The 15,112-nt window shown below is 46.5% G+C and overlaps 1 protein-coding gene across 2 annotated transcripts in view; it reads left to right on the top strand.

Annotated features, from left to right (window-relative positions):
- SCML4 (Scm polycomb group protein like 4) overlaps nucleotides 1–7,617 on the top strand; it is a 62,028-nt gene extending 54,411 nt beyond the window's left edge. For both annotated transcript variants that reach the window (XM_030195664.1, XM_030195663.1), the window contains exons 6-7: nucleotides 3,267–3,412; nucleotides 7,492–7,617. In XM_030195664.1, coding sequence (XP_030051524.1) covers nucleotides 3,267–3,412; nucleotides 7,492–7,617 — 272 coding nt within the window. The remainder of the gene's footprint in view (nucleotides 1–3,266; nucleotides 3,413–7,491) is intronic.
- The last annotated feature ends 7,495 nt before the right edge of the window (nucleotides 7,618–15,112 follow it).

Genomic DNA, 15,112 nt, shown 5'->3' with positions numbered 1-15,112 from the left:
GTGTGATGTCTTTTGCAGAGGATATGGTTAGCAAAACTCCTTGGGAGGACCTTAGTGAAATTGGGGGTGTGTAGAGGGAGTAGTAGTAGTACGGTGTCATCTTCGACTCCTCCCTCTCCTTCTCTGCGCACATCCAGCAGATAGCCAAGACCTGTCGCTTCTTCCTCTATAACATCAGCAAACTTCGCCCTTCCCTCTCTGAGCACACCACCCGAACTCTCATCCACTCTCTCGTTACCTCTCGCCTTGACTACTGCAACCTACTCCTCACCGGTCTCCCACTTAGCCATCTATCCCCCCTTCAGTCCGTTCAGAACTCTGCTGCACGTCTTATCTTCCGCCTGAACCGATACACTCACATCACCCTTCTCCTCAAGTCACTTCATTGGCTTCCGATCAGGTACCGCATTCAATTCAAGCTTCTGCTACTAACCTACAAATGTACTCGATCTGCAGCCCCTCCTTACCTCTCAACCCTCATCTCCCCTTACGTTCCTACCCGTAACCTCCGCTCTCAAGACAAATCCCTCCTTTCAGTACCCTTCTCCACCACCGCCAACTCCAGGCTCCGCCCTTTCTGCCTCGCCTCACCCCACGCGTGGAACAAACTCCCCGAGCCCATACGTCACAACTTAAAGCCCACCTCTTCAATGTCGCCTTCGGCACCTAACCTCTACACCTCTACACCTCTACACCTCTACACAGGAAATCTAGACTGCCCAACTTGACATTTCGTTCTTTAGATTGTAAGCTCATTTGAGCAGGGACCGTCCTTCTTTGTTTATTTTGTACAGCGCTGCGTAACCCTAGTAGCGCTCTAGAAATGTTAAGTAGTAGTAGTAGTATCCTGTTCAAGTACTCTGGCCCATTTCCTTTAAGGACCTTGAATGTTCTACTAACATCCTGTATTGCAGCTGTGCCTATAGTAAGGGGAAGCCATGATGCTCAGTGTCCTGTAGTAACATGCAACATTCATTCCGCAATCCGCTCAGAAAAATCTTTTATCTGCTGTTCATTCACTTTCTCATGAAGTGGCTGGCGCTCCCTTTTTTTAAAAAGGAAAAAAAATAGTAGATAGAATAAAGAAACAAAGATATTGTCAGATATGTCTACCCCATTTTTCCTACAGATATAATGCCATCAGGCTCAGTTGATCTGCCTTTCTCTACACACCTTGAAAAGTAGGAAGTCTCTGTATTTGTCCCATGCCTATCTTTTTTTTCCCCCCTAACATCTCTGGTGGCAGGTTGGTCCATGCATCCATCAACCTTTCCTTGAAGAAATGTATTCTGATGCAATATTTGAGCCCCATATTGTGACCTCCAGTTTCAGAAGCACCTTGAACTGACCCGGTGGTGCTGTTGTGCACTGCTATATGAGTGAACTGGGTTCATTTCCCAGGTTCTTTTGTTTCCTTCCCTGGTCTGGCTCTGCCTGGGGATGCTATGGAGGTAGAACCCACAGCACCAGCAGTGACACTTAGACATCAGTGCAAAGGTTCAGAGGGCAAAGCAGGTTGTGGTTCCTGGGCAATACCTGTCACTGTTACCGCTGGGTTGTGTAGGAGGGAATGTAAAATTAGGGGAAAAGACCAGGTAGTCACATAAAGGGAAATTCTATAACTGTGTGACTGTAGTTATGTGAACCGTACTGTATAAGTGCCGCAATAATTAGGGACTTACGTATGTAGGTGCATTAGTGGATACACATAGGTGGCGCATGGGTGTGTGTGTGTGTAATTTATAGGATACTATCCAGCTTATTTTCGAAAGAGAAAGACGCCCATATTTCGGCCCAAATCGAGAGATGGGCGCCTTTCTCTCATGGGCGCCCAAATCGGTATAATCGAAAGCCGATTTTGGGCTCCTCCAACTGCAGTCTGTCGCGGGAACGAACAAAGTTGACAGGGGGGTGTCGGAGGCGTGGTGAAGGCGGGACTGGGGCGTGTTTATTGGCCGAGGACAGATGGGCGCACTCGGCTGATAATGGAAAAAAGAAGGGCGCCAGAAGCGAGAAATTGGGTCACTTTTTTGGACCCTTTTTTTCCCACGAACAAGTCCCCAAAAAGTGCCCCAACTGCCCAGATGACCTCCAGAGGGAATCGGGGATGACCTCCCCTGACTCTCCCAGTGGTCACTAACCCCGTCCCATCAAAAAAAAAAAGAACTTTAAATACTTTTTTTCCAGCCTGTATGCCAGCCTCAAATGTCATACCCAACTCCATCACAGCAGTATGCAGGTCCCTGGAGCAGTTGTTAGTGGGTGCAGTGGACTTCAGGCAGGTGGACCCAGGCCCCCCCCCCCCCCCCCCCCCCCCCCCTGTTACACTTGTGCTGCTAAATGGGAGCCCTCCAAACCGCCCCCAAAACCCACTGTACCCACATCTAGGTGCCCCCCCTTCAGCCATAAGTGCTATGGTAATGATGTAGAGATGTGGGCAGTGGGTTTTGGGGGGGATTTGGGGGGCTCAGCACTCAAGGTAAGGGAGCTATGGACTTGGGAGCTATTTATAAATTTTTTTTTAATTGTTACAAGTGCCCCCTAGGGTGCCCGGTTGATATCCTGGCATGTGAGGGGGACCAGTGCACTTCGAATCCTGGCCCCTCCCATGACCAAATGCCTTGGATTTGTTCGTTTTTGAGCTGGGCGCCTTCGGTTTCCATTATCGCTGAAAACCGATACCGCCCAGCTCAAATCCGCCCAAATCTGATGCATTTGCCCGGCACAAACCGTATTATCGAAACAAAAGATGGACACCCATCTTTATTGAAAATACGGTCTGGCCCGCCCCCTCGCGGACCCGTCCTCAGAGATAAACGCCCATGGTGATGGGCGTTCGCGTTCGATTATGCCCCTCTATAAGTTACATGCAGATCTTGGAACACTTAGGCATGAATGTGTCTGACTGACATTGAGCTGGTGAAACTGTTCATGCCTAATATTAAGTGCGTCAATGTTGATATTCTAGTACTCGGTAATGGCTTCTTGGCCGTTATAGAATTGGCACTCATTGCTCAGCATTGACGTTCCTACCTCAAAGCAACCAGTTATAGAATCGCCCCAGAGTGACTGGTTTTAATTGAGCTGAAACTTAAGTATCTAGCTAAAATACATCTTCCTTTCCACATAAGTTGGTTTCGAATATCAATCTCTGTAGCAGTGGTACATTCCCCAGGGCCCTGTATTCATGGTTTCAATCTGCCACAGCTTGTTCTCAGAAGAGTACTCTAAATTGTAACATACTGTATGTTGCTTTTCGAACTCAGCCTCAAGCCCTTCACCAGAAGGCCAGGACACCGCTCGCCCATCCAGCAAAGACCCTTCCACCTGGACCGTTGAAGATGTGGTGTGGTTTGTGAAGGACGCAGACCCTCATGCACTAGGACCTCATGTCGAGCTCTTCAGGAAACACGTATGTAGGGGTTTATCAGTTCATGCATATTGCCATCACCGAAAGTGCTCTTCAAAAGTTGGGCATATTCTTCTGGAGAGGAAGGTGTCTTCTGTTGCAGACCCTGAATCTATAGCTGGGTGTCCAAGCGCTTAGAAGTGTGTAGTTTACATTGTCCGGTGTTTTTCAAACTTAACTACTATGATACATATTGGTCCTGGAAACAAATCTGAACAAGCCATCAAATTCAGATTGGTTAAGTTAGTGCAATCAGGTCCAAACTGTAGAGCATACACCATGATAAAAAGATTTCACACATCTCATGGGATGATAGAATAGAATTCCTCCCAATCTATCCGGGCATCTGAAGTGTGTCTTCAAAAGGCCAAAGGTCCTCTCTGTTACAGCTCTTCTGTGCCTTTAGGCCAGGTTTTGTTGCACTCCAGAGCTGCATTTTTAGGGGCAGCAGTAGGGATTGTAAACCTGGTTTTCTGAAGATAAAAGGAGGCCAGCGACGTAAATACGGAGCAGCCGAACCTAACATGGCGGCTGCCTCGTGTTGGCCCCCGGCCTGAATCGCCCTTCCGCTTCCGGCTTCCCCGCTTTCCAAGGTGACGAGGAAGGGAGACTCTCAGCGGCACTGGCGGGGAGACCGGAAGTGGGCGGGACCTCAGTGGTCAGCCTCCGTGCACTGCTTAAATGATTGCCGACGAGACAGAGCGGGTCTCTCGGCGGCAGGCAGGCAGTGCCTTTAGGCCAGGTTGTTGCACTCCAGAGCTGCATTTTTAGGGGCAGCAATAGGGATTGTAAACCTGGTTTTCTGAAGATAAAAGGAGGCCAGCGACGTAAATACGGAGCAGCCGAACCTAACATGGCGGCTGCCTCGTGTTGGCCCCCGGCCTGAATCGCCCTTCCGCTTCCGGCTTCCCCGCTTTCCCAGGTGACGAGGAAGGGAGACCCTCAGCGGCACTGGCGGGGAGACCGGAAGTGGGCGGGACCTCAGTGGTCAGCCTCCGTGCACTGCTTAAATGATTGCCGACGAGACAGAGCGGGTCTCTCGGCGGCAGGCAGGCAGTGCCTTTAGGCCAGGTTGTTGCACTCCAGAGCTGCATTTTTAGGGGCCGCAATAGGGATTGTAAACCTGGTTTTCTGAAGATAATGAGAAAAGACATAGATAAAGAAAGTAAATGGGGCACTGATGGAGTGGAAGGCAGACTGAATTGCTGCTACATTCCCACTGCTTCCTTAGCTGAGCTGAGAAAAGAATGAGAGGCTTATTTGAGCCGTGATCAAGCAAAGGCTGTATGTCCGAGATCCTTCCTTACCTAGTACATAACAACATACGCATTGCTATACTGGGACAGACTGAAGGTCCATTAAGCCCAGTATCCTGTTTCCAACAGTAGCCCAATCCAGGTCACAAGTACCTGGCAAGATCCCAGAACACCACAGTGGCACAAATGCCGGTTAGAGAGTTATTTTTGAATCTCTGTATTTGACCTCACCTTCTGGAATTCGGATAGGTGGGCAGGGCCTAGCAGGAGGGCAGTAGTGGTACAGCAGCCACACTTCGGCAGGAGGGGGGGGGGGCAGAACCCGAGGTGAGGGGGCACATTTTAGCCCCCCCCCCCGGCGCTGCGGACCCCCCTGCCACCTTTGACCCCCCCCCGGCGCCCCTCCCCTTTCGACCCCCCTTCCTGCCGCCGCCAAACCTCCCCCGAGTCCCCCGCCGCCGTTAGGTACCTTTGCTGGCGGGGGTCCCCAACCCCCGCCAGCCGAAGTCCTCCTCAGCCGGTCTCCGGGCCGGCGCGTTGCTGCAGCTGATGTGGAAGCCTAGGATTCTGTTTCTGTGTGAGTCCTGATGTCCTGCACGTTGTGTCAGGACGACTAACACAGAAGAAACAGAATCCTAGGCTTCCACGTCAGCTGCAGCAACGTGCCGGCCCGGAGACCAGCTGAAAAGGACTTTGGCTGATGGGGGTTGGGGACCCCAGCCAGCACAGGTACCCGATGGCGGCAGCAGGGGAGAGTTAGCGGCGGCGGGAAGGGAGGGTCGAAAGGGTCGGCAGGGGTCAGGGCCAAATCTGGGGGGGGGGCCAGGCCCCCCCCGTGGCCCCATGTAGCTACGCCCCTGATCTCACCTGTAACACAAAGAGAGGAAAGGCTGCAGCAAAGAGGGAGCAAAGTTAGAAGATGAGGGGTAGAAGTACAAAAATGTGGGCTTATGTGAACAAAGGAAAAAAACAAAAAGGAGGTAAAATCCCACACGGAACGTGAGATATGAAACAAAAAAGTGAGGAGAATGAGTGAGGATACCAAGAAAAATGTTTATTCACATAAGAAATGACCCGACACGGCCGTGTTTCGGCCCAAAGGCCTGCCTCAGGGGTCTTTATAACCTCAGGTAATCTGATGTGAAACGTGCACTCTGAAAAATGTTGTCGGTGATCCCTCTTGGGTCTCCTCTCCTCTAGACAAATTTTTAGATATTAACCAGAAACTAGCCTGTTATACTCCTCTCGTAGAAAATGGTTTGCAATTACAAAAACCCAAGAGGGTTCACCGACAACATTTTTCAGAGTGCACGTTTCACATCAGATTACCTGAGGTTATAAAGACCCCTGAGGCAGGCCTTTGGGCCGAAACACGGCCGTGTCGGGTCATTTCTTATGTGAACAAAGCAATATATAAGGAAAGCAAACGTGCACATAAGATAGTTTGGGACCTTTTTACTGAGGTGCGTAAGGCGCCTACACATGTCCAATATGTGTAAAATTGGCACTACTGCTCGGCTACCGCATGCCCCGGACGGTAATTCCATTGTTGGCGTGCGCCCAAAACACGCGGTAGAAAACATTTTCTATTTTCTACCACGTGGCGCTTACCTGGTGGTAATCGGTAGTTTACATGCGTTGAATGCTTATCGCCTGGTTAGCGCATGAGACTTTACCGCTAAGTCAGTGGGTGGCGGTAAGGTCTCAGGCCCAAAATGGACGCACGCTGGTTTTAATTTTGCCACACGTCCATTTTCCGGCACACACAAAAAAAAGCCTTGAGTCCAGGTGCGCTGTGGAGATGGACCAGCGCGCGTCCAAAACACGAACCTACACCAGCGCAGGCCACTTTTAGGCGCATCTTTAGCTTGGGAGAAGAATTTGTAAATAGATGCACATTTTTTGACCCCGTCCCACCACCTCCAGGAGTAGCAGGTGCTCACCTAAGAATATAAGAATAGCCATACTGGGTCATACCAGTGGTCTGTCTAGCCCTATCCTTTTTCCAACAGTGGCCAATCCAGGTCACAAGTACCTGGTAGAAACCCACTTTGTAGACAGCTGTCAAAGTGAAACTAAGTAGGTAGCTTCCAGGGGTAGAAAAATAGCCACATATTTTCAGCAATGCAGGCATCTGAAAAGTGCCCCATTTCATGGCAAACATAGAGAAAATATTTTCCTCACATCTACATAAACCTCATTGCCATTTCCCTCCTAGATATGTCATTCATCTGAATAAACTTCATAGACATCACCCTCCCAACTAATTGATTCATCTCCATAGGCTTCAGTGGCATCAACCTTCAAATTACGTTGTTCACCTCCTTACACTTCAGTGGCATCACCCTCCTGACTAATTGATTCATCTCCTTAGGCTTCAGTGGCATCAACCTTCAAATTACGTTGTTTACCTCCTTACACTTCAGTAGCATCACCCTCCTGACTAATTGATTCATCTCCTTAGGCTTCAGTGGCATCAACCTTCAAATCACGTTGTTCACCTCCATACCCTTCAGTGACATTACCCTCCCAACTATGTGATTTATCTCCATAGACTTCTGTGGCATCACTCTCCTAGCTATGACCTCAATGACATTGCCCTGCCAGCCATTTTTGTCACTTCCATACACTTCAGTGGCATCGCCCTTCCAACCATGTGATTCTGTTCCAGAGACTACAGTGAAATTACCCTCCTTAAGTATCAAGTATGTTCAGAATGGAGAACTGAAGGTCATAGAGCCTCACTGTTCGTTAATTTAGCAAGTTGAGTGGTGTATATGCACATTCTATGGTCTCCAACCTCTGATGCCTTATCCATTTCCACAGGAGATTGATGGGAACGCCTTGCTACTGCTGAAGAGTGACATGATCATGAAGTATTTGGGGCTTAAACTGGGACCAGCACTGAAACTCTGTTTCCACATCGACAAGCTGAAGCAAGTCAAATTTTGACATGTTTTCTGAAGTATGGGGGAGGAAGCTAACAAAATCCCAGTGAAATCTGAGGTAGTAGAAACAAGGTAACATGTTGCCTTACGAAATCCACTTATGTTTTGCCTTTTGACCAGTCTCTGTTTTCACAAAGACTCGCATATTTTTGTTACCATCCCATCTTGCAACAAACTTGATTCACCTTTGTATAATTTTGTAGGACCTTTTCCAGCTATTAAGTGTTCTCACTTCACCAAAATAAGTATTTCATTGTAATCATTATGTTGTACCTTTTATGTTTTGATAATCAGCAGGGAAAATATTTGAAAACAAAAATTAAAAATCTGTCAGGTGAGGATGGCCATTAGGTTGTGAAAGTATTGGTAAGGCCAGGTTGCTTTCCTGGTCTTTGGCACTTTACTGCATTCCCAAGGTAACGATTCCAGTAAGAATACTAGGTTAGGAAAAGCCGGATTAGATCAGTTGGCTACAAAGCAAATGGTAGCCTTAAATGAGAGGGTTCATTAAAGCTCTTAAGTATTTGCAAAGGAGGGTGTCCATGAAAGGCTGATCCAGCCCCGACCTGAGCCAATGATACCACTGGTGTTTCCTAGAGAGATCGGAATTATAAATCCATGCATGCAATACAGTATTAACTAGGGATGGGCAGCCAGAAAATGTTCATTTCGTGCCATTTCCCATGTTGTTTCTGGGAATGTTCATTTTATTCGTTTTCATTTGGCTGTTTTGTTGTCACGGGAGCAAAGTAGTAGAGTGAACGCTCTTCAGAAAGAGTGCAAACTATGTCCAAAGAGAGTGCAGTCTTTTCTCGATAATGCTCACATGTGCGATGGTTCACTCAGGCACAATGGTATGAATGGGTACACTATTGGGGAAAGAGTGTATACTAGCATTGGCCAAGGAGAAAATACAAAATGTCATGTTTTTGATGCTCGCTTTTGTTCGTTAATAACATGCAACGACATGGGTTATTTCATTGACATTTGCCATGTCATTGCAAATGACAGTCCAAACCTAGTATTACCCAGGACTGGCTCAGGACTGGTAATCCTAGCTAGAAAACTTCTGTTTTCTGTCAACAAAAGAGGAGCTTTTCTGAACTTTGACGTTCCTTCAAGTCCCAGTTGAACAGCGAAACATTGACAATGGTGGCAGATAAAGATCACAAGATATATTGAATCTGTATATTTTCCCTGTCTGTTGCAGACTCTACATGATCTCCAGTTTTAACTCTTTCTGCCGTACCACTAGGGATCCTCTCTACTTGTCCCATGCTTTCTCGATTTTGTGATGGCTTGTAGGTGTTTGGCATGGATCTTGAGCAGATCCCTGACAGAAAGGGTTGAATCAGTGGAACTGGAGGATACTTAGGCTGAGCCTGAGGATATGGACACATTGGTACCAACCTACTCCTCCTCTCCCCCCCAAAAGAAAATATATATGGGCCAGTTTCCTTGGTGATCAAATTGTTTCATAGATATGGGACACTGACATGCAGAATAAATTAACCACACTATCGAAACAAAATGGTACAATCAACAGATGTGAAGGCTCTCTTTACGAAGAACATTGAGACTGGAAATGATACGTCCAGATAGGGACATGCTCAGGTCAGGCAGTATTTTACAAAAAGCTCTGCCAAATGTAGAGTCTATTGTAAAATACATATCAGGATGTGCAGCAATTTTATAAATATACATGTGGAAAAACTGAGCGGCATGAACAGGGCAGGTTCTTCGTGGCAACACTTCCATCTGTAGCTGGCTCATTTTACGAAACTATGTAAATCAAGCAGTGAAGCTGCATTTTTTTTTTAAATGTTGAAGGTGGCAGCAGTGGCGTAGCAAGGGGGGGCGGGAGGGGCGGTTCGCCCCAGGTGTCAGCTCGGGGAGGGGGGCTCCCTGCCAGCTCCCCCCTCCTGGGTGCAGCACGATGACACCCCCTCTCGGCGCATCAACACCCCCCCTCCGACCAGTGCCTACCCTCCTCAGCTCCCTCCGGCTCCAACCAGCTCCCGCACCCTACCTTTAAAGAAATTTCGGAAGTCGTGGAGAGGCGAGGCGCAGCGCCTCGCGCCTGCATGTAAAAGAAGCGTGGATCGTCATCGGGCCTTCCCTCATGCTGTCTGTCCCGCCCTCTGCTGACGCAACTTCCTATTTCCGCAAGAGGGGGGGGGGTGTTGATGCGCCAAGGGGGAGTGTCATCGTGCTGCACCCGGGGGGAGGGGTGCAATGGCGAACCGCCACTGGGTTGGCAGTAAACAACAGAGGATTAGGAAGAATTACTTCCTTAATCCATCATGTTAAGCCCTGGCCAGAACAAGCACTTTATAAATACATGAGATGGTGCAATGGGGAAATATTTTTCCCATATACATATATTTATTTAATTACATTTGTACCCCGCGCTTTCCCACTCATAGCAGGTTCAATGCGGCTTACATATTATATACAGGTACTTATTTGTACCTGGGGCAATGGAGGGTTAAGTGACTTGCCCAGAGTCACAAGGAGCTGCAGTGGGAATTGAACTCAGCTCCCCAGGATCAAAGTCCACTGCACTAACCACTAGGCTACTCCTCAACTCATTCCACCAATAAGAGGAACCTCATCAGTGATGTCACAATGGCTTGATTGCCCGATACTTGGCTCACTTCTGATATTGTGATGTCATAAGGGAAAGGGAAATGGGACTTGATATACTACCTTTCTGAGGTTTTTGCAACTACATTCAAAGCGGTTTACATATATTCAGGTACTTATTTTGTACCAGGGGCAATGGAGGGTTAAGTGACTTGCCCAGAGTTACAAGGAGCTGCAGTGGAATTGAACCCAGTTCCCCAGGATCAAAGTCCACTGCACTAACCACTAGGCTACTCCTCCACTAGCAACAGTCCATGTAGAAGCCTGCAGATCACTAATGCGGCCGCGCAGGCTTCTGTTTCTGTGAGTCTTTTATCTCAGTTGAATTGCGATGACGTTAGAACATATTCTGATATCATCAGCCATTGTTAAAGCTACCCTGCCATTGGCCAGTGCCTGATGATTCAACAGTTTAGTTTACAGTTTATTAAGTCTTAATATACCGCCAAATCTATAATCTCTATACCACTTTCTAAAAGATCGTCTAGAATAGGTAGTGAGCCCTTGGGCATGGATAGAAATTCTAACATTTCAACTGCTTTTCCGCCATTGTTACTCAATAATTCCTTAGAGAGATGCCACCGTATCTTGAGCTATAACAAGGAATGGTATGAATCAGACGTTGATGACGGTATTAACAGAATTAATGATCTAGTAGAACTCAATAGTATCCATTTGTATAGAATCATGTAGGGGAATTCTGTATACAGCACCGAACATTAGGCAATACCAGGGGTGTCGCCAGACCTCGATGGGAGGGGAGGCCAGAATGCAGGGAACTATACTTGATCTTTAACAATCTAACTTCCCCAGCTTGTACTTCACTCTCTTCCCAAACGCCTTCAACAGAAACCTTCTATTCTTTCTTCTCAACCAAAGTCTTTGCGCTTGTTCAGACTTTTGCAAACACCTCTCTAACCTCTGTTGCTTCGTTTCACTCTCCTCAATTTCCAACCCACCTGTCTGATGTTACTCCCATCCCAAACAGCTCTATCCCGGAATTGGGGAATTCCTATTGGTCTTCATTTCATATCATATCATCTCTTTCTAAGGTTCTCAAAACTATGCGCATCACTGACTGTCAACTCGATCTAATGCCTTCTAGATAGTTTCTGCTTCCGAATCTCAATCTACTCCCTGCTATTTTATCTTTAATTAATAAATGTCTCTGTTCTGGTCAATTTCTTTTACTATGGAAGATGGCCATTGTCCATCCGATCCAGTGCTGCCTGCCCATTATTGATCAGTCTCAAATCTTCCTTTTCTTTCCAAAATACTAGAAAAGATATTTTTCCTTCAGGCCTCCTGTTTTGTAGAAGATTCCCTTGCTTTGCACCCTAGGCAATCCAGTTTTCGAGCTCATTTCAGCACAGAAACAGTTTTAGCAGGTCTGCTGAGTGAAATCCACACACATTTAGACAGGCACAATATAATCCTTGCTGTTTCCCTCGATTTGTCTGTAGCATTTGATTTGGTGGATCGGATCACTCACTTCTATTAGCTTGTCTCTCTTCTTTAGGTTTTCAAGGCTCTGTCCTTTCCTGGTTTCGCTCCTTCCTCTCTGACCGTTCATGCAGGGTAGTTGTCAATTTGTCAGGATCCTCCTCTCACTTTCTTTCCTGCGGAGTTCCCCAGGGCTCCTAAATAGAAAGACTCCTGAAGCAGGCTGAAACACAGTGTTGGGTCATGATTGTTCAGTTTAATTATCAAATTCTCAGAAGGAACCTTGGGGCTTGGTTGAGGAGGGTGCAGATCTGAACGTTCGTCGAGGACAACTGACCATGGTAATTACAACCCTGAATAAAAACATGGGGTAACACTCACATGGCAGTAGTTACATCTCCATATAGAAGACATGGTGGAAGTGATGCAGGAATTACCACTATTGTTAGCAGAATCTGTGGTACTTCAGGAGTCAAACACCACACACCAGAATGAGAGAGAAGTCTTCTTTATTTGCCAGCAAACAAAGTAGGACATCAGCGCTAGACCTCTCCTTCTCTTCAGCTCTCTGTGTCTTGTGTCTCTGTGTCTTAGCTCTTTCTCTTGTCTCTCTGTGTCTTGGCTCTCCTGTCTCCTTCTCTAACGTAAGCTGCTTCTGTTCTCATTTATATATTGTCCTAAACTCCTCTAGCCCCCCTTTCTTACCAGATGGTAAGGAATAGATTGATTACCCTGTCTTGAACTAATTATCTCTACACATTTACTCAAAATATCATTTACATAGGTTTCAGATATTTCCTAAACTGACCTACGACCTGGGGCCTCTCAAACTAGACAATGTGGCACCTATCTCCTGCATTTTATTATTATTCACATAATCAGATTCCCAGCTAACTTCATAACTTAAAATGCTAACTGGACTCTGGCATTCATTAAGGGGCCAAGGGGCCAGTCCTACACTTAGCTATAATCAATCAAGGAAAAGAGTTGACTTTTCCTGACCTCTTTCACCTTTAGCTTCATACACAGAACTAGCTAGGACTGTGGATAATTCAAACCAGATGATGACCTCTTAAACTGTAGGAAATCTCACTTGAAAGTCAGACACTGAATTGAAAAGATATTTTACATGAAGAAATAGAACTTATTAAGTAAACAGAATAAAACATATTTTAAAATAAGCAGAAATCAGAATTCCTTATAAGACAGAATCTAAATTATCAAGAATCTCTAAACAGCATTTAACCTAATCTTTTAAAACTGCCTGCTTGCTGATCCCCTCGAGACTGTCCAGTATGCCTTGCTTAGAATGGCATCCAGATGTGGTTTATTATTATGCCTATGAACTAGCCTTAACAATCCATCACTCAAAAAGGGACAAAGAAAGTTTTATTTCTCGCTGACCTTTCTAACCTCTAGTCTAGCAAAAGCTAGACATTTGAGTAATTAAAACCAGATGGCATTCTACCACTTGCAGGACTGAACCAAACTTAAACAGAATTAGCAAATTAATATGATTTCTCTGTCCAGGCTGCCTCATTCCCCCCTTTGAGACTAAAATCAGCTTATGCAGAGATAAGTCTCACAACTCAAACTCTGGGGACTATAGTGATCCCAACTCCATACCTCCTCCTGGGGCATAACATCTAGGAATAGGCTTGTGAACCACCATTACTCGACTCGTTAAGGTCCGACGGCATACTGCCGAAGCACATGAGGCCAGGAAACAAAACAACAATCCTGCTAACACTAAGACTATTAGGAAAATGAACAGGGGACGTATCCATGAGGTCAATGACCACCACCAGGAGGTAAGGTCTAATCCTCCTCGGTAATCCTCCACATTAAGACTGGCCAACTGTAGGACTTTATCCATGGCATGCCTAACTACATGCGTCCTATTTATGACAATGGTACAGCACTCTGAAGAATTGAGCACTGTGCAGAGACCACCCTGGGCTGCAAAGAGGTAGTCAAGGCCCATATGGTTATACCGAGAAACTACACTTAATTCATTAATTTGATCCTGCAATGCATTGACTACCACGTTCAGCTCATGGACTAAAACATGGAGTAGGGACTGAAGTCATCGGGTAGCCATGCCTAGTTCGGTGATACCCGCTACCGGACCCCCAATTGGAATCCAGGCCGTGGCAGAAAGGGCCACAAGTCTCTTTTTAGTCAGAGGATAAGTAGAGTTGATGTACTGGAGGGCTAGTTTAATCGCTTCATCCTCTGTGGCAACGGAGGAGGGTAAGGACAAGGCCTCTCGCTTAGAGCGGTGCGGGGATGGTGGCCTGAAAAGAGGAATAACTTTAGGAAAATAATTCAAGGTTACCAATACACAAAAATCATACGTGGGGGGAAGAATCATGTGGAGGACATTATCACAGAGCCAGTAATGGCCAAGGAGAGGGTGAGGGAAGTTCCCAATAAATGTTGGCTCAGGCTGGACAAGGTACTTAGGATGCCCATAATGCGAGCCCCTATCCCAGGGGGAATGAAGACGATATGGAGACTTTGCACACCATAGGTGCCAATCCCCAATTGTGACAGGCTGCTCACTTGTTCCAAACTCTTCATACCCCGGGGACTTATGGAAGTAGAAAATAGGCCGGGACACTATGGTCCTCTCAATGGTACGCTTAGGAGCCAGATAATCACTTGGGTCATAATCTGCAGGTACGGTAATAGGGCACATAGGAGTACCTGGAGAGACTACCCACACAGATTCCCCCTTCTCTGGGAGAACATTGGTATAGTTACAGGAAATGGGAAGAACAGTTGAGATGTTTCTTGTTAAACAAAACACTCCAGAAGCTGGATAGGGAGACGTAAAGACTGGCTGTAGAGAAGATACAGAGGGGGAAGTTGCATTATAAAAGGACCACCAAGTATAATCCTGGCTCCAAGAGCCCGAACTCGAAAAATAGGGAGGTATAAGAGCTGTAAGCGGCACAGGGACAGGAACAGCTGGGACATCTGTGGTGTAAGGAGAAAATCGGGAACACACAATACAAGGGGAAGTAATCTTTGCCTGGCTAATTAGTTCCTGGACAGAGTGTAGCCAAAGGTTGGAGCGAGTTGGGGTATTAGGAAAAAGGAGGCAAAGAGTAGAAAACAACAAAAGCGCCCAAACTACTAACATTTTCTTTCTTCCTAACCTAAAACAAATACAGCAAACTAATCAAGCAATAACATTCCAACAGTCTGTGCTACTCACAGATTACTCTAATATAATGTTCTCAGTCTTTGAGTTCTTATACCAGTTGGGATAAAACCTCAACTGACAAGGATCAAGCTCTCAAATTCCAGGAAAGCCAGAATCAGGGCAAGAAAGAGTCTCAGTATGAAGCCAAATTCCAGCAGCTCCTGCGGTATGCAGTTAACCCTTCTTTTCAGCTAGTAGT

The sequence above is a fragment of the Microcaecilia unicolor genome, chromosome 3, assembly GCF_901765095.1.
Source record: "Microcaecilia unicolor chromosome 3, aMicUni1.1, whole genome shotgun sequence".
NCBI classification, from domain to species: Eukaryota; Metazoa; Chordata; class Amphibia; order Gymnophiona; family Siphonopidae; genus Microcaecilia; species Microcaecilia unicolor.
The sequence above is the reverse complement of the archived record's forward strand: the minus strand, read 5'-3'. Positions and strand labels throughout refer to the sequence as shown.